The sequence below is a fragment of the Cariama cristata genome, unplaced genomic scaffold, assembly GCF_000690535.1.
Source record: "Cariama cristata isolate BGI_N322 unplaced genomic scaffold, ASM69053v1 scaffold13056, whole genome shotgun sequence".
NCBI lineage: Eukaryota > Metazoa > Chordata > Aves > Cariamiformes > Cariamidae > Cariama > Cariama cristata.
In genome coordinates, this window is record NW_009622758.1 from 55954 (window position 1) to 75556 (window position 19603).

The window sequence follows — 19603 nt, forward strand, 5'->3', positions numbered from 1 at the left end:
ATTTGTACTAAAAAGACACAAACACCAAAGCGGAGATGGGAGAAGGGAAGGAGCTTTTTCAAACTGTTTGTCGACCATTGATAATATAAACTATAAATATGTTATGACAGCAGTAATTAGAATTAACACATCAAAAATCTCAAATTAAACTTGAAAATTGGGGGGGGGGGGGGGGGGGGGGAAGAGGGACATACAGATTAGGCTTGCTTCCAGAAAGCTACAGATTCCATATATTTACGGGCTGACAACCAGTCAAAAATGTCTCTTTCTGTACACTTCTTTACCACAGGTACGTTGTGGGGCCAGCAGTTGCAAAAGCAGCAAAGGCAAGAGGAAAACATTAGCCTTCACTTCGCCCTTACTTCCAGGTACATTTGGTCCTTTCAGCTTCCCGGCCTGATTATCAACCAAAAAAAGCATTGCTAAAAGCAAAAGCATCCTTGGCTACAGAAAGTCCCTGGCAGCTCAGGCAGCCTTACCTAACATGATTTCCCCAGTACATTTTCCTGTAGCCTGAAATACTCGTGAGATACGATTCTCCAGGAATGCTTGAGCAGAAGGAAGAGGTTCAAAGCCTCTCACTGAAGGCTGTTGCATGCAGCAGTCCTCACACCATACACGGCAACAAGAGGAGAAATGAGGATGGATGAAACTTCTCTCTTTCCGTCCAGCTTATAACAAGGTCGAAAAGACATAGTTCCCAGTCGTACCGCTTGCTGAGCCCTGACGGAGGTCCTGGCAGGCAGGGACCACCTCTCCAAGCTGGGACTTGCTGGCCTGCCCCCGATTTACGTGCACTGCTGAAGGGTGGAGCAAAGTGGGGGCACCTTCTGCTGGGGAGAGACTTAAGGGCCCATGACCACAAAAAAGCCCAAGCCGGGAAGATCTCAACTCCAGTTTATGTCTTAACATAAAAAATCTTGTACCACCACGTACCGTGTGGGGAAGAAAAAACTGTCCTACAGAACTGAAATAGGTGACAATAATAAACTGCAGCAGGTATATAACAAAGGTTGAAAAGCCCCAACTCTACTATACTCCTGGTCTTTACCAGGGTTTTCCACAGGGGGCTATACTTTATGAAATTGTACTACTTTACAGCACAGATAATCCTTAGAGCCTGCATTAGAGAGTTCTACAAAAAGTACTACAGAAAGCAGTATAAGGTTCTTGACAGAGGTTTGTTGTGTCACAAGAGCTATTAATAAACTCTTGAAACACCTTCTGAAACTTTTTTACTATGAGTTAAATTAGACCCATTAGTGAGTATTCCTGAGTCCATGCAGCAGATATCAGCAGATACCTAGATTTAACTTAGCGTGTCCACTGAAATGGGCTAGGACCACTTACACAACTTTACTATGGCTTAGCAGCATCAGCAAAAAGACTTGCAGCTGGACAGTGATAAAAAAGCAGCTCTGGGCAGTCGTTTCTCAAATTGCTCTACCTGTACCCCAGAGTGCCCATGGCCTTTACCTAAGTTGTAACAGGAAAATACAGCAATACAGCTTTGTTTTGTTTTGGTGGGGGCATGTGGAAAAGGGATGCTTTCATTATGCCAGTGCAAATCAAGCTAGAACTTGCATCTTAGCTAGATATATGATCACATCAGATATATGGGTGAGACCTTCACTGAAGAAATGGCTATACTAGCTAAAGACATTGTCAATTCCTGTTGTTTGTAACTCCCTGTGGCTGATACTTGGCAGCTTTGCCCCATCTAAACTAATGGTTTGGAAGCTGTAGACACCCTCATCCATTTTGGTACAAAGGCTGGCTTAATTTACAGAGAGAACTGTCCGAATTAAGTCAACCCACATGGCACTGAAGCAGATGGAGAGTGTTCTGAGGACATGCTCTTTCATGTCTCCTGTGGGGACACTGATCTCCAACAAGAGGATAGAAGTGCATGGCTGGAGACTTGAAATGGGTTTCTGCAGGGAATGCTTGCAGGGAGCACTCTGCGGGGCTGTATCAATCTTAGTGGATGCAGCATTCCCAGTGCTGGTACAACTGTTGACTCCAATTGATCTAAGCGCAACCATTTTCTCGTAAATGTAGGCTAACTCCTTTAGCTTCATGGTAACTTTTTTTATGGTGTGTTTTATGTTTGTTACTAATTTAAACTGATTTAGATTAAGATATTCTTGTTCCAGACTTGTACCGAAGTACCATGTCTTTTGGAACTGAGGCTCTGTGATGTATGTTTGTGTGTAATTCAGCTGACTCAGTGTGAGAACTTACATGCTAACACTTGTAGGTATGACATTTAATAGAAAGAATGTTATGATAAAAATCACAACATGTTAATTCAGGAAGGGATTTTGTTTTTCCTGTCTTAAACAGCAACAATTTTGAAAAGACAGATTGATCTCACAGTTATGCTGTCTGCCTCTGCCTGCTGTGATTCACAAGAACTTCTAAACTAAACATGTGTTAAGGTTTAGGTACTTGCTTAAAACCTATCAATCACATGTGTTCAAGTACCGTCGTGACAACAGATGCTGTTCTGAATTAGGACTGTAAGATGTTTCACACAAAATGACAGAGATGTAATTTTTACATGTATTCACAAAACACATGTTTGTTTTATCAACATACAAAAACATTTACTTGTGGAAAATACTTACAATTCAAACAACTCTTGCTTTCATTTGAGCTCTCAGCTGTATAACGGGGTTAGTATTTTGAGTTTAAAAAGAAAACTGTAGTTACATCTGCTGGTTTTTGTTACTATATTGGGAACAAAATACGCATTTTCAGTTTGGTCTAACTGGTAGTACCACTGTAAGTTACAATAGTCAGATGCTGAAACACCATCATTTAGCATGTAGTTTGTTGGTTTTTCCCCTTTCCATAGGCAGAAGGTAGAAAAAATAAACAGAGATAAGTAAACATAGGAACATCACACTTACTGGTTTTTTTTGTTTGTTTGTTTGTTTGGTTTTTTTTGTTTTTGTTTTTGTTTTGTTTTTTTTTACTAAATGCAATTCTCCTGGAGAGCTTTTGTATCAGATTCCCAGCCCTATACTGGAGGTGACTTTCAAAGTGGGGATGCTGGTAAAGAAATATTGATCAATTTTCACACCTTGTGCCGTTTGTTTAAGATCAGAAGTCATCCCTGTTAACTGCAAGAGCTAACAACCTGGGGAACTGTAAAGCAGTTGGTAAACATTTCTCACTGTGATACCTTGTTTCTTCCTGCCTTCTCCCTACAGCCTCCCCAGCAAGGCACATACAGGAATGGGGACAACGTAAATTGCTCAGATGCTGCGGTTGCCTGACTGCCCTGTAGAAGTCAGATTGGCGTGACACTGCAGAAAAGTGTTGCTGTTAGTTGTTGACAGAATCTGCCAGAAAGTGATTGCTTCTGCTCAGGGATTTGCAAGGAGCTGCAGTAAGGGTAGATGCACCTCCTTCATCAGCTTCAAGTAAGATAAGAGTAGAGCCAACCAAAGAGCTGGTCCTGAGCATTTCAGTCAAGCCCTGTGTACACAGGAGATGGTTAACCATTAGTCAAGGGCTTTCAGTGCTGTTAGTTCTGACAGCAAGTCAAATAGCCTATATGGATAAGGGTGGTAGGAAAACATGGTGTTACTTTATTAGTCCACGTAACCCATCTTGTGCTCATCGAAGGAACTGTAGGTTTGTAGCCTACATCTTCTGGCACTCAGTGCAAGTAGGCCACTACACTGAAAGATGAAGCATGGATAATATGTGCTGGTTTTTGTTATATTAGTATTTCATACTAACTGTATTCCTCTGTAGATACTCAGTATTTCTGAGAGCTTCAGGATCAATAGATGCCTAAGGACTGGAGGTAGCAATGGAAAAAAAAACAAGGATGAGGAAAATGTGGGTGTCCCTGGCTTCCTGGGAGTTGTGCTGAAAATCCTGCTCAGGGGTATGCAAAGTTCAATGATGGCTAGTGCAGCCAACAAGTCTGCTGAGCAGAAAGCTTCAGGTTTCCAGATTTCAGCTGAGGGCTAGGACCAGATCTCTAATCAGATTGGACAATGTTACACCAGTTATGCAGAATATTATGGAAAACAATGGAAAGCAATTATGACTCCCGGACATTTATTGAAATCTTGGGAACAGAGACTTCTCTGAAGCAAAGATGTCAGCCTGGATGACTTACAGTTCTCTGAGGAAAGGGCAGACCCCAGGTAGTCTAGGCTGGGAGCTCTCAGACTGTGCTTAACTCATTAAATGCTAAGGATCCTAGATGGAAAGACCCAATACTAGCCAGTCTGAGATTTTTAATTTTATCTGTTTATTTTTTGTTGGCTACATTTGCTACTAGGACTTCTGACAGCTACCCAGGTACTGTCAGCTATGCTTTCTAAAGGCTACATAAAACTTAAACACAGCTGGATTGAATGATTTTTATGGTGTCACAGAACTTTCCTGACAGGGGCTGGTCAGACCAGCTCTTATTACTGTCAGGAATTTCCTGTAGGATGGTGTAGGTATTGCTGTTGTTGCCTCTTCATCTCTGTGTATGTATGAAGTGGAGATCATACACAGGCACAAGAACTTGCACTGGTTCAAATGAGCAATATAAATGCCCCGAGCAGATTTTTCATTCCAGGTTAAGAATGGCTTACATCGGTTTAGTTGGAATCTGCCACTAATTGACTTGAGGAAGTAAGAAGCAGGAAAATAAGATAATCCATACAGTAACTGGCACCAGTTTAACTAATACCACAGGTCCATTATCAACTTAAGCAGGATAAATGGTTGCTGCTGCGAAAATGACGAGTCCTCCTCTGTCTTACACCATGGGCTATTTGTTCATACTGCCTCCTTCACACTGCCATTACTGTTTGTGCAGCCATGAGTGAGCTGGAGCAGGGAGTTTATCTGAATGAAAACTCAGCTGGCAAAAAAAAATTGTTAGTTTTCAGCTGGATCATTTTCCTGATGTGGTTTGCCACATGAGCACTAGTGCTGGCAGAAGCATGAGGCAGGGGTAAGCAGCCATGGCCATGTGATAGGCAGCCCCTTTCTGTAGCAGAGGTGATTTATACCTGATTAAATTGACTGTGGGATTTGTAAATAGATTTCAGTTCACAAATTTAAACTACTGTTCCCCTCCCTAGGAAATAAACCACAGCCAATATATCCAAATGATAATGATACCACCTTCTATGCTCTCATCCTGTTAGCACTGACTGATACAGAGGAGTAGAGCAGTCATTCTGCATCTCCCTGACAGCATGCGGATGAAGGTTAGTACAAACAAGATGGGAGTGATATTACCGAAGGAAAGGAAACAGCTATAGCAGTCCCTTGGAAAGTGGACCTTATGCAGATGTTGTACAAAGATGTAATGCTCTGTCGTAGGCTGACATAAATTTATGGGATAAAACCAGCCTCATAATAGAGAATCCTGTAGGTTTTCCTTCTACTGAGTCTAACAGTTAGTCATTAAACATGATGAAAAAAATCAATATGATAATGAAAGGGTTTTGTCATGAAAATGAATGTAGTTTATGTCTTTTGTGTAGAGCAAAAAAAAAGTAATTCTGCCAGTACACAAGGGAAGTAATAATAAGATCCTGGTTATCTTACTCTTGAGGGAAAGGTTCTTTGGCAAAAAACTCAACACGAACACCAAGAGCTGCAAGGCTGAGATTTCTTTTCACCTCCTTCAAATAAAAGAACTTCTAGTACTTTATTAAAGAAAAAGGAAGGACTGAGGAAAAGTTTTGCATAATTATTTATTTTGAAGTTTGAAAAGATGGTGCTTTTAACCATCCCAGGATCTGCAGAGAGCCAGAAACTATTTTTGTAGAGTTAATAGTGCTGAGCTCTACCACATTTTTGGCTGAACACAATTCTCTACATGCTATCAGGCGTATTTCTCTGTCTTGTCTGCCATTCAGGAAGCTGTGTCAACATTTCAGGTTTAAGAATGGGCTCCTTTTGGCTGCGTGAAGTTTACTAAGTCTTGTGCTGTCTTACTAAGGGGCCATTTGGGGACACTGTACTAGTGCAGTCACGCACTCAAGCTGTATCTCTCTTGCAAAATTACCTTCAGCATCTATCTGAAAATCTATCCTTTCCATGTACAAAATGCAGTTGCTTGAGTTCAATGGCATATTCTGACCTGGCTCAGCAGTCTTATTTGGTGCCTCAGCTGAAACCAGACTGAAACTTTCACTCAGTCAGGTGATTCACCCTAGCAGTAAAGACAGAAGCAATCCAAAGGTTGAACAGCTGTCAGGTGTTTCCCCCGCTGTTTTTGTTTGGAGGTATTGCAGTGTGGCTTAGCCTGCTGTTAACAGTGCTGCAGTAGCATATGATCCCAGAAAGCCTTCTGGGTTTATGTGGTATGATCCAAAGTAACAATTTCATAGCAGCCTTGAAGGAGTCCCAGATGCAGTGCTGATCCCACAGCCTAGTTCAGGGTCTGAAACACATATGCCAGGTGGCTGTGAATAGAAGCCGCTGCATAGATCTTGCCTTTGACCTTCAAGCGAGCCAAGGATGCTGGCATTTCTTTAAGATGAAGCTACACGTTAAAGCTGAGCCAATGTTAGAAGGCTAATTCCCCAGTCAAGCACATGCTAAGATTTGCACTGGCTGTAGTGGCATTGGACGTCTTTTGGAGCTGAATCCGTTTGTTAACCTGGAATAAACCTATCTACCTTTTCTATCTGGGCTAGTTTTCTGTCTTATGAATTGAAGCATCTCAGCAACGTGTCCCGTGAGCACTGGAGCTGACGTGTGGGTGGGTGTCAGAATGTGTGGCTGGGAGACAAGCATTGAAGGAAGGAGGTGGACAGGACATCTTTTCAGGTGGTACAAGCTATTAGATCATCGTAAACCATAGCATCTTGCTTCATCCTACTTTCCCCTCCCGGCTCCTTGAATTCATTGTTTCAAATACAAATTAAAAAGTGGCTTGTATATATATATAAAAGTAACTTTGCAAAACTGGATATTGATGGTGAGATATGTGTAAGAAAGAGGTCTGACACTTCTTAGAGAGTTATCCTTGTAGGCACTAGGAATGGCAGGCAAAAATGAGAGATCCAGTGGTTATTTTAATCTATGATAACAGCAGTTGAAAGTTAGTATAAATTAAAATATAAACAAAACACTGTATCATGATTTATACCGCTGTAGGCAGTCCAGGCCTTCCTTTCATCTCCAGTCTATTGCTCCACTTGAGGGCTGCTGTCCCCTGTGCCAGCCCTGGGTTCCAGCTTGGTCCTGGCCCAACAATTCAAAATGTGCTGTGTGTTCCACTGTTCGCAGATGGTTTGTGCTCCAGGTTGCTTTTCGGTGAGGAGTGTGTTGAAGTTGAATTTCTGACATTACAATGGCTTAACTTCTGCTCCATATTGACTGGGGAACTGCGTGAATTGAACTGGAGCTGCATAGGTCAGCATCTTTAAAACACATATGTAAGCCAGCACATATGTAATGATGCTTGGGGAATGCTGCATTTGTCAACAGAGGCCAAATTTTAATATCTTCATCCAGGCACCCAGAATGGATTGCCATGTCACATGGCAGTTTTGAAAGTTTCTAGCCTGTGGGTGTTAGTCTGTGAACTGCTCCTGAGAATACAAAAATCCCATGATAAGAACAAACTAGAAACCCCATGAGTGAAGTCTGGAATATAAGTGTTATTTTAAGCCATTAGATCACACACGGGGCTACAGAAGGAAAGGAGCCGTCTCTCTTTCAGCAATGGTTGACTCCAGTGTGCTGGAGGGCTCTGCGCTGATGGTGAGATTAACGTGGAGGAAAGCAAAAGCAACAGTGGGATCTGTACAGATAGAGCTATGCTCTTAGGGACAGAGCACATCTCAACATATGCTTTCCCTCTTGGTTTGGGAAAAGTGATTACAAATTTAAGGAAAGGGGACTGGTGTAGTTCCATAGTCTGTTACTAAGTGTCTCCAAATAGTAAAATTTTTTTTTTTAAGCATGGCTATATGGCGAAGAGAAGAAGCAGTTATGGGTGAGATAACTAATCATCACAAACTTGGCTTGAGGGCATTTGTTTGTTGAGACTGGAGAGATGCATTGCGAAAACCCAGTTTTCTGGTTACTCTGCGTGTTAGGAGTGATGTAACGCTGGCATGGTGGGACAGTCACTCTGCCACAGAACCCAGTGGTTATGGCACAAATGTTGTTAGTACAAGTGGGCATATTGTGAGCAGTTATATTGATGGTGTGACTGCTCTAACATCAAAAATGTTCTGAGGAGGGATTTCTGGAAGCCAGGAATGGTAAATTGATAGAAGATTTTTCTGGAACACAAAGTTTTACTTGATAAGAAGGACTATGAAGGGCACAAGACAGGATGCCAGCTGCAGCTTCACACTGCAATATACATACATATATTTGTGCAAATGTAACCTTTTTTTTTTTGGCAGAAAACCTGATTTCTACGAGCTTTCTGCCTTGTTTCTCCTCCCACAGACTTCCGTCTCCTCAGTTGGGCTGTCCAAATCGTTCAGGTCATCATTCACAGCAGAGAAAATATTCAAGTTTCAAATTACTTCATTTAAATTTGGGCCTTTTACAGATCAAACATGGAGGGCAGCCTTGCAAAAAAGTTGAATAGATATAACTGTATTTAAATGAAACCTTTGCCCGTGTGCTCAGCTCCTCCGAATATGGCGCACCTGAATGACTGGAGCAGAAAACTGAACTTCTGTAAACATGGTGATTTTTCAGCAATGTTTGCTTGTAGCCACCTTTAGGGGTAAAAAAAAGATTGAATCAGTTTAATACATTACTGCTATGTCCTGAGTCTCCAAGGTACATAAAGGCCCGAAATGAGAACACAGTGTGTGCTCATTTTGTTGATGCAGTTTTCTTTGGCTAAAGATGAAAAAGAAATAGTTGGGGAATTCTAGTGAGCAGTAAACTTTATCCCAGGCAATGACAGCAGAGAAAATATCTGTGAATTTGGGATTACTTTACAGCTTGAGATGAGTATGTATTTAACATTTATGGTGAAACTTGGCCTAGCTAAATTAATTTCAACTAGTGCTTAATGGATGCTCTGGGAACACTTATAAACTTCCTCTTTAAGTAAAAATCTACCATTTTCTCTGTTAAATCTTCCTGTTTTTACAGAGGCACAGATTTCCAGGGGCCTATGACAGTTTATTATTTGGAAAACTGCCCTTCATTTCCACACATAAAAATTGACAAGAAAAAAATGCCTTCTTCTTTTAGTAAATTGTGTTGATGTTTCTCTAGTGGTATAAAATTTCTTCCACAGACCTTTTTTCTGGCTACATATGTATTTGTAATAGGTTAAATCTATTCAACTGGACAGATTCTGTTCACAAGAATAAAATCAGAAATGTTTGTGGGAGAGGGAACAATCTCTGATCTAGCTGAAGGAACCATCTCATCATTATACACCCTCTGATGTATAGAAGTATTGTATTAGCTCGGGATAGTGCTTGTGCAGCTGGGGCTAATGCCACTGAAGCACCCATGGCCATCGAACCCACAGTGATAAATCTGTACTTGCATGCACACGTCTTATGTGCTTTTATCAAAATTATGGCTGCCATCTATAAACTACTGCAAAACATCTGGCAAGCTAATTTGCGAATCAGATGCAGAGCTACATTAATGAATATTTAGTGTAGTACTGCTTCTGGGACATATTTTTAACACCTAGATAGTGATCAGATCCTGTGCCCTTCTATGCGTGCCTAACCTTGAGTGACTACGTCACGATAATTTTTATGTGTCTTGTCCTCACTGTGATTTTACTCTGAGAGAACAGTCTCAGTTAACTTGTGTTTTCCCTAAAAATACCACAAGTTCATAAGTATCTGTTGAAGTGAAGCTGCATTGCTATGTTAACTCCGTAGGCTCCGGCTGGAGGTCTGCAGAGTTGCATTTGCCCCATGAGGACAGGACGTACTTTAGTACTGTGTGGGGATCAGAGGACAGTCTTTGCCTTCCTGCACACACTAAGTATCAAAGTGAGTTTGCTTTCCTCCACTTGTGCAAGGAAGAAAAGAACTGGTTTGGGGATAATTTTACTTTTTCACCCCTTCCTGCACAGAGTGAGCGGGCAGATTGGCAGGAATTTATCACAGTGGCTGAAGGTTCATCAAGATGCCCCAAAGCTAACCTCTCATCAACTGATAGCTTGCATTTTACGTTTCTGCTGAGTATTACCACTGCTCCATTTGACGGCTGTCAGCCAGGGCCTCCTCATTATCTAGGACTCTGTTGGGATAGGTGCAACCAAATATTAACAAGTAAGACAATCTCTGCTCCATAAAGCTTATAGTTCACTAGGTGCTTGGAGTAACTCCTAGCTTCACAGTTTTAAGTTAATGAAGGAGAATGCGGGAAATGAATAGCTACTTTTCAAAGCACTCATATACTAACCGCTACTGCTTGGTAAGTCTGATCTTCAGTCTGGTTGTTTTTCTTTCTCTGGCATTGAATCTCTCTATTCTCTCTCTCTCAAACTTGCCCCAGTGCTAAAACTTCAATGCAGCAGTATGTACCCCTCACCCCGCTTAACGTCTCCTGGATGTTCCCTGTTTCCGCCTTTCATAGGCTGGTGCATGGGAAGGCAGGTGTTGGTGCATGCCTCTGCTTGCTGTCCTGTAGGCTCTGCAGAGGAGCACAGCCCAGTAGGGACAAGGGGCAGTTCTCAGTGTAGAGAGTTACTCCGTGGTGTGTCAGTCTAACTCTTCATTAGTAGCTGGCAGTTTTGCAGCATTAGCAATTTTGGGGAAGCATAACCGTCTGCAGGTCAAAGGGCCAGAACAATATCTCATTTTATATGAAGCAGCCCTTTCAATGAGCCATGCCACATCTGTTCCCTTACATTCACTTTGTCACTTTCCTGCTAACAGGAGACTTTTATATATTTTTTTATTAATAAGACAGAATAGCAAGCATACTCAAAAATATTTTGGGGGATTTGGGATTAGAGGGTTCTCCTAAAGGTTTTTTTTGCTGCGCTACAGATTTTGCATACCTCCCTTCTCCTCCAACTGTGAAAAGACCCCTTGTGCATAGATTGCCATCTCAGAAAGACTTTGTCTAGAAACTCTTAGCACTGGGTTGCAATATTAGACAGCAAGAGTTGTCTGATGAAGGAATTACACTTAAAAAAAAAAACCCAAACAAATCACAGAGATGACTTTAGTAACACATAAAAAGAAAATGGAGAATAATGTACGCCCCACAAAGGAAAGCCTTGACAAACCAAGATGACGAAAAGTGTAGGCTGTATACAGTACTGTTACATACACTAGTTCATTTGTCTGCTTTAGGCGAGTGGTGCTCGAACCACACAGAGCAATGCTAGTGTGGGCTGCAGTAATGCTGCAGGCCTGTTTTTACCACACAATTCCACCGTGCTTCGATGCAGTTCTAAGAAGCTAGATTTGCTGGTGTGATGCTGTTGTGGGATAATGGGAATTGGTTGTAAGAGTTACACTGCCTGTAAAGCACTGGTCAGCCTGAGTATGAAACAACTCTGTCCCAGAGATCAGGGAAACTGAACTGCAACCTCCTGGCTTCTACTCCAGCTTAACTTACTGTCTTGTAGAGACCCGGCTGTGAATTTGTACCAAAGCCAGGAAGGTAGCTGCATAAAAGATTTTGCAGCAGAGCTTATTTTGCAGTCTGATCACTTTCTCCCATCTAGTTTACAGCATACTCTCCTGAACACTTGAGTAGCATGTCTGAGAGCAAGGTTTACTCTGCTGTGGAGGCTGGAGGAAGGAGAAGAGGAAATGGGAATATTGTAATTTGTTATTGTTCCTGAAAGGGGAATTGAACCTTGAGTAGGGAGTAAAGGACAGAAAAATCACAACAACATTGAAAAATGGTCTGTTGTCAAAAATTCAAATAAAGAGTTGGTTATATTGTTTTAAAAGCAGAGTCCTACTGTCAGTATAGCTGATTCTGTTTTAAGGTTTTACTCTGTCAGAAACTCTGTCCATTCCCAAGTGTGCATTTAGCAAAAAGAAGACTCATCTTTGGATGGAAAGAAAAAAAATTAAAATGCTCTGTCTTTAAGCCAGGTGGAATTTCTGGGCTTGCATAGATATAGCCTCAGGCACCCATTCTGTGAGTCTGACAATGGCTGGTTGGAAATGTTGACAAATTGGAAGAGGCCTGATGTCCAAATGAGATGCTGTGGAAATGTATCGTTTTGACAGAGTATTGTTCAGAAACAGGGACTTACCTTCAAAAAAGGGGAATAACTTGACAGTTGTAGCTCTCAGCTGGGATTTGTGAGACCTAGGTTTGAATTCCTACTTTTTCTGATTTAGCCTAAGGAACGGACTTGGGTTTTCACAAAAATCTAGTTTTAGTGTCCTAGCCAAAACTCTATTAGCTATTTCGAAGCCCGTCTCTGTTCATCTCTTTCTGCCTTCCTCTGTCTTTTGTGTCTTGCAGATTTTCTTTCCATTAGAAAAAACAAAAAAAAAACCCACCAAAAGAATGAAAAGATTTGGCTTTGTCTTGATGCAAAGCAGCAATATGTTTTACATCTCAACATTTGCAGGGCAGGTAATCAATTTTCTGCCCATGTCTGTCTGGAATGTAATTATGGCAATTTTAATATCCTTAGCTTTAATTCTTATTATTGATCCTTTTATTGACCCATGTCTGCTTGTTATTGTGTAAATACTGGCAAAGAAACTGGTAGAAAATAACGGTTATCAGGTGGCATCCGTTAATTTTTTTTATTTTCTGAAAGGAGAAGGAAAGAAGGTTCTCACTGTTTCAGCAGCAAAAATCCAGTCCTCTCCCGTTCTCTTCACAGTCCCCAACACAATCTTTGCTTTTCATTTGGTTGCAAGCATTTTCAAACTCTCTGCTCTCACATTCACACTGGGTGGCTAAAAATTCTGCTGAGTCCTAAAAAGTGAGAACTGGGGTCAGCATAAAGCCAAAAATAAATTCTATGCCAATTTTGGAATCGAAATGTTGGAAAAAAGGCAGCGAAGAGCACTGCATTGACTGCAATTATTTCCATAATGAATTTGGTTTTGGTTTCAAGTATTACATTCAAGTTAACTGCTTTGCTGAATAGTGGCAGAAATAGGGGTGGAAAGGAAGTAGGATGCAGTCGCTCAGACTGTGGGCTTACATGTGATGTGAGTTCTTAGTCATGTCTAGGTCATTTCAGAGCTTCTTCATGTCTGACATCAGAGCATGTCTGCCATCCAGTGCATACATAGCACAATATCTAGATTCACCCTGTTTTAGCATGCTTTGTGCATAATCAAATGCGTTATGGGTAGATTGTCCTTGTCAAACACTTTGGCAGATTGCTTCTCCTGCATGGTCAACATGAGGAAAAATGATCACTTATCTCTATTTGTATCCACTTACTTTATAATTTTAAAAAAGTAGTGCTCATGATTTTGCTGTGCTCATGTATGCCATCATGACAGACGTGTTTGACAGAAATGCAGAGCTCTTTTGCTTGGTTAGTCAAAGTCATTTCTTCCCACAGAAGCTAACTGCAACTAAACTGTTGGTATTTGAGCAGATTTAATTTTTTTTTCTCTCATTTTATTCTGATAGAACTACCTAATGCAGACAAAAGGTATTATCTCATTAATAGCTAGCAATACCGTGTCAACCTGTTCATATTTGTGGTGGAAGAGAAGGGCTTTGATGCAAGCAGTGCGTTGCAATCACAATGAACTGAACGGAAGCAGGCCAGGTCTTATCCAGGGACAGATATCCAAGAAGGGTCTTTTTTGGTGCTCTCAGTTTGGCATTGCTGCCAGTTCTTTCTTCCGATTCCCACGTGCAGATGTGGGGAGCTGGAGGGAGGCAAACTCTAGTGCAACACAGCAGTTAAAGAACATGCAGTTCATTCCCATAATTGCTGTGCCAGAAGATGATGGCCAAAGTTGTGCCCTCTTAGTGCTGGTGCTGCATCTGGCCCTGGTGTGTTTAGGCAGTGGTTTTGGGCAAAGCCAAGAATGATGCCTCTGCTGTGAGTAGCGGGACAGTTACAGGCCACAGCTTCAATGTGTGCTTGGAGTCAGCGCTGGTCCGGTTTTTACTCACTGTACCAGGATACGACAAATTGTGAAAACAAAAAAGACTCTGAACTTTTTTCTGAAACCACATGATAAAATATATGATGAAATAATAATAAAAACAACAGAAGCTGTCAGGGGAAATGAGGGATGATGTCTGGTTGGAATTTTAGAAAAAAGGCTTAAAGAAAAGCCTACAGGCGATAAAATGAAATCTAATCTGTTTACTTCTCTGCAGGACCTCTGGACTGGAGTGTAATCTCTGTTACTGTCACGTTGCTTTCCAAGGATGGAGTTTTAAAACTAAGTCTCGTTAATTAGTTTGTTTATTTTGCAACCACCAGGCTTCTTCGCTCCCATCATGAAAGATCTGTCAGTTGTGCAGTTAGGTGAGTGTACGCACATACGCTCACTGAGCTTTACCGTTAGTGACAGTAAAACTTCTATAATTTTGAAATCCAGGTTCAGCTCATATTTTCATTTGGACTTTTGGAGGAGTGGGGAGAAAAAAGCTCCCCTGAAATTAGCACTTTTCATTTCATAGTTTTTTCCTTTTGAAAATGTTATTTGGACAAAACAGAAGATGACAAATACCGGAGGATAGGGGGAAGAAGGAAATTTAAATACCTTGTTAGAAATTTGAAAGGCTTATGTTCGAGTCAGATCATGCAACTTAATTCCACAGTCTATAGATTACTTGGAGGTGCCCAGGGATAATTTTTTTCCCCACCAGGAAAATAAAGAAGTGCAGTACAACCAAATTGCAAAGCTTTCAGACTCCTTTGAAACCAGCCTGTTGTTTTCTAGGCAACTGTGTTTCAGACAAGTGAGCATAGGCTCCAGGACAAAGTGGGGTGTAGTTTGTAGTGGGCTTTTCTCCTTGCCCCTTCAGCTCTGAGGCTACTTCTCATAAGTGGCAGTCGGAGTTGAGAGGGAGCTCAGCATGGACACAAAGAGAGGAGGAAAGCAGGAGGGATGCGACCCCTTGCACATCTTGTAAATGCCCTTCTTAGCCCTTGAGCCTGGTCTGTCCTGCTAAATCTTAACTGTAGAACTTGTCTTTTATGGTAATAATTTCACGCCATATCTGGGCACTCAGTTTAAAAACCTGAATTCAGTAGCCTGTCAGGTTCTCCACACATGCAGCTCTATACAGGCAATGCCTTGTAAAGAATTTTACCCGAAGCCATGATTTCCCTGAAAGTGGGGAGACCAAAAATTTCAGGATTGATTAATAATATCTTGTTTTCCAAAATGACTTCAAATTAAATAGATACAAAACAAACACTACCTTGGGTAACCTAGTATTTACTATGAGGTACAGACAGACTCATATGTAAACTATTACCTTATGAAATTGAAAATCAGTCTTTTTTCACCAGAGGGCAGTGAACTTCATATTCACTGCATAGTCAGAACAAGTATCTGTGCAATTACTGTGAAGCAACTACCACATGATTACTTGTAACGCTGCTTTTAGGGCTCCTACATCTTGGTGTGGGAAAGTACTGCCCAAAATATAAGCACAATGAGTGTAAAATGCCTGAGATGCACTGACAGATCTGTGTGGTAAGTGGAAGGTATATAGAATAGAAGCTCGCTATATCACATACAGGTAAAGGATAATGGATTTGAGTGTGTGCATATCAAGGATTTCCATACCTCATGGAATTCTGTCTATGCTCCTGCTCCAGTTGGGGTACTTACAAAGTATTCAGCAAAATGCTCAAAGCCTGCAACACCAGTTTTCCTCTTCACAGGCAAAGGTTCTGCTTGAATGTCTCTTCTGACCAAATGTCCCCCCAGCAGCTCACCTCTTGAGGCTACAAAGGTGGTGCCTGCTAGAGTCTGAGCTGCTGGCTTGTCTACTGAAAGGTTTAAGATTTCCTTGATGCAGTAAAAGGGTTGAATGACTTTCTGTTAAATACCCATAGAAATAACAAAATCTCTGCTAATACTGCAAAAAGATCACTGAATCTGGGATATGCCAGGGCTGCATCAAGGAGAAGAAGCAGCAGCAAGGTTATTAAAAGCCACAGAAAAGCAAAATTTCTGTTTTCAATTTGTCTTTCTTCCCAGTTTTAAGGCAATGATCAGCTCCTTTTTCTGTCTAGGAATAGGATGAAACACTGTATGACTATGAGGCAAAAGGACAAGTAACTCACTCTTTTAAATACCAGAGGGTACTGAGGGACTTCTAATACCCTTCTGCTTAATTTGCTTCTGTAAGTGACACATACAGCTTGGGTGTTCAGAGTGCTTTCCTAGCTTAGTCTGCTTGTGTCTCACGAGCTGTCAGATTCAACACACTTGATCTGTGGGACTTTTGTGCACCTCCTTTCCGAATGTTTTATTGATAAGAGTTATTATGCCAGAGTTTTAGACAGTAGGTGGCTGGAGACATGTATTCTAGCCCAAGGCAGTTTAAACTCATGTCTCCTAGATCTGTTGAGAATGACCTTACCACCTAACTACAGGCTAAATTCATAGTAGAGAGTGGGTCTAAACTTGTAGACTGCTCTTTTGAAGCTATGTTCCCATGCACCAAAAAACCCCATGGGCTATAGAAGACAGAAGACATAAATCTGTAGTTCTTATGCAGTGACAAATGTATGCATTTTTATCCTGTCTCTATGTAAATCAGAAAGAAATCTGTAAATGGAGATTGGCAGCCCAGATCTCTGCTTTGAAAAACGGGTGTACTTAACACCAGAATAAATCGAAAGTATAACTCTCTATTTTGTCTGTAGTCTGGTGTGCTTTTGTGCTGGCACACCTTCAGTAGCAGTGGTAGAGGACGCCCTTGCTGATTCCTAAACTTTAACCTGGGGCTTACAGCTCTCAGCTTGGGAGTGAGAGAGATGAACAGAAGTTGCTCACGGTGAAAAACAGATTGTCCATTTCTAGATGAGCAGTTGTTTGTATAAAGATGGGTATCAGATAAGAATCAGAAAATTATTTTAATTCAGTCAGCTGAAGAGATATGCTGATATGATTCCTTAAAGACCGTTGTGCACTTGTGTTAGCTATACACATAGATGTGGTAGATAGAGACTAAGAACACAACTTTGGCATCGATCTACGTAGTGCTTACCTACGAATAATTACAAGGAAGTCAACAGCAGGTAACCTACACTATGGATTATAGCTCTTCTCTACACCTGTGTAATTTTTCACATTCACTTTTTAATACCCAGCATGGAGTTATTCATAATTTCATTGTAGATTAATCTTCCTGGCAAGGAGCCTGTCTTCAACGAGAGAGACCAGCACTTGTTAACTAACATCCCCCATGGTCTCAGCTCCCTTGGTTGACTTATGTAGAAGTTATTTGGTCTCAAGTAGTGGGAAAGATCTGAAATGATGTTCTTTTACCCAGGCACCTGCTGAAATCTAGCTGAATGCAATTGATCGTCCCTTTGTACTCAGCGCTGGTGAGGCCACACCTCGAATAATGTGTTCAGTTTTGGGCCCTTCACTACAAGAAGGACATTGAGCTACTAGAGCCTGTCCAAAGAAGAGCAACAAAGCTGGTGAAGGGCCTGAAGAACTAGTCTTATGAGGAACGGCTGAGGGAGCTGGGATTGTTTAGCCTGGAGAAAAGGAGGCTGAGAGGACACTATATTGCTCTCTACAACCACCTGAAAGGAGGTTGTAGCAAGGTGGGGGTCTGTCTCTTCTCCCCGGTAACTAGTGATAGGACAAGAAGAAATGGTCTCAAATTGCACCAGGGTAGGTTCAGGTTGGACATGAGCAAGAATTTCTTCACTGTAAGAGTTGTTAAGCATTGGAACGGGCTCCCCAGGGAGGTGGTGGACTCACCATCCCTGGAGGTGGTCAAAAAACATTTAGATCACAGAATCATAGAATAGTTATGGTTGGAAAAGATCTCAAAGATCATCAAGTCCAACTGTATACCCAATGCCACCATGTCTGCTAAACCCACTAAACCATATCTCGAAGCGCCACAAATGTTTAGATGTTTAGCTTCTATGAAGACATGTGCTACAACAGCTGTTTTTCTCTTTGGTGCGAAAAATCAGCAAAAAGCCTTTGCAGAGATCTTTATTCTCTTTGCTTTAGGTCAAACCCAATTGTTCAATTGAAAAAAAAAAAAAAAGGTTTTATTAGTAAATATTCTTTAGAAATGTTCTCCTAACAGCATGATAATTTTACTTTCTTTATTGTTTTAGATATGTACACTTAGGTAGTCAAAATCTTCTTGTAGTTAGATTATGTTGTCCTTATCCTGCCTCTGAAAACTGAAATTCTGAATTCCAAACTTCTCATTTATTCATTTTGGTGGACTTAAGCTTTTTGAGAATCTTACTTAGTTCTTGCTTTTTTGAAGATAAGTATTAAACTTTTTATGCATATAAACTCTTGGGCTCTTCATGAAATATTAAAAAGTACCATAGAAAGAACTAGAAATTTATGAAAAACTTATTAATTCTGTGGGTGTAGGAATTCAGTGTTCCAAAATGCCAAAGACTTTAGACTGTAATCATTGTAAATTTAAAGACCCAAATTCTGTTTCCTTTTTGTGGATGTCCAGCCTAAGTACTGAAATTAATGGCATCTGTCTGGACTTACTATGCTGGTGCAACAGCTCAGATCTCTGAAAAAGTAGTTGGAAGGATGAACTAGACAACCAGCTTGTTATATACCTAGCTTATATTTATAGGTGCCATAGGAAAGGTTGTTAGTTGGAGTGGAATTCAGCATGGGGTAGGCCTCTTCTCCCAGGCAACTAGTGAGAGGACAAGAGGGCATAGTCTGAAACTGCATCAGGGAAGATTCAGGTTAGACATTAGGAGGCATTTCTTCACAGAAAGGGTCATTAGGGATTGGAATGGGCTGCCCAGGGAGGTGGTGGAGTCCCCATCCCTGCAGGTGTTTAAGAAAAGACTGGACGTGGCACTTAGTGCCATGGTCTAGTTGACACGGTGGTGTTAGGGCAAACATTGGACTTGATGATCCCAGAGGTATCTTCCAGCCAAATCAATTCTGTGATTCTGTGATTTAAATCTTTGTCATTTTCAGTTCATTGCCTATCAGGGAGAAGGATTGAATGCATTATGATAGGATATATGTGATAGTTGCAAAATTCAGGAGACACAAAGGAAGAAAAGGCAGTTTAAACTGAAAAATGTTAGTCTTTAACTACCAACTATTTTAAAAAAAAATTAAGATATGTCACTATGCACCTGCCACAGTCCTTGAAAGGCATTTAAAGAACAATGCATTCATCAGGCATAGTCAACGTGGGTTCACAAAGGGAAAGTCCTGTTTCACTGATTTGATATCCTTCTATAACAAGGTCACCCACCTAGTGGGTGAAGGGAAAATGGTGGATTTAGTATTTCTCAAATGCAGTAAGCCTTTTGATACTGTCCCTCACAGCATCCTTCCGGACAAGTTGTCCAGCTGTGGGATGAGCAGGCACATGGCGCGCTGGGTGAAGAACTGGTTGAAGGGCCGGGCTCAAAGGGTTGTCGGGGATGGGGCCACATCTGGCTGGGGACCAGTCACCAGCAGTGTTCTTCAGGGCTCAATTCTTGGGCCAGTTCTGT

At 41.3% G+C, this 19603-nt stretch overlaps 1 protein-coding gene across 1 annotated transcript in view; it reads right to left on the reverse strand.

The window, feature by feature from the left end:
- LOC104163453 (cryptic protein-like) overlaps positions 1 to 19478 on the reverse strand; it is a 23163-nt gene extending 3685 nt beyond the window's left edge. The window contains exons 1-2 of the mRNA XM_009702467.1: positions 19432 to 19478; positions 18698 to 18780 (exon numbers count right to left, since the gene is read on the reverse strand). Coding sequence (XP_009700769.1) covers positions 18698 to 18780; positions 19432 to 19478 — 130 coding nt within the window. The remainder of the gene's footprint in view (positions 1 to 18697; positions 18781 to 19431) is intronic.
- Between the last annotated feature and the right edge of the window lie 125 nt (positions 19479 to 19603).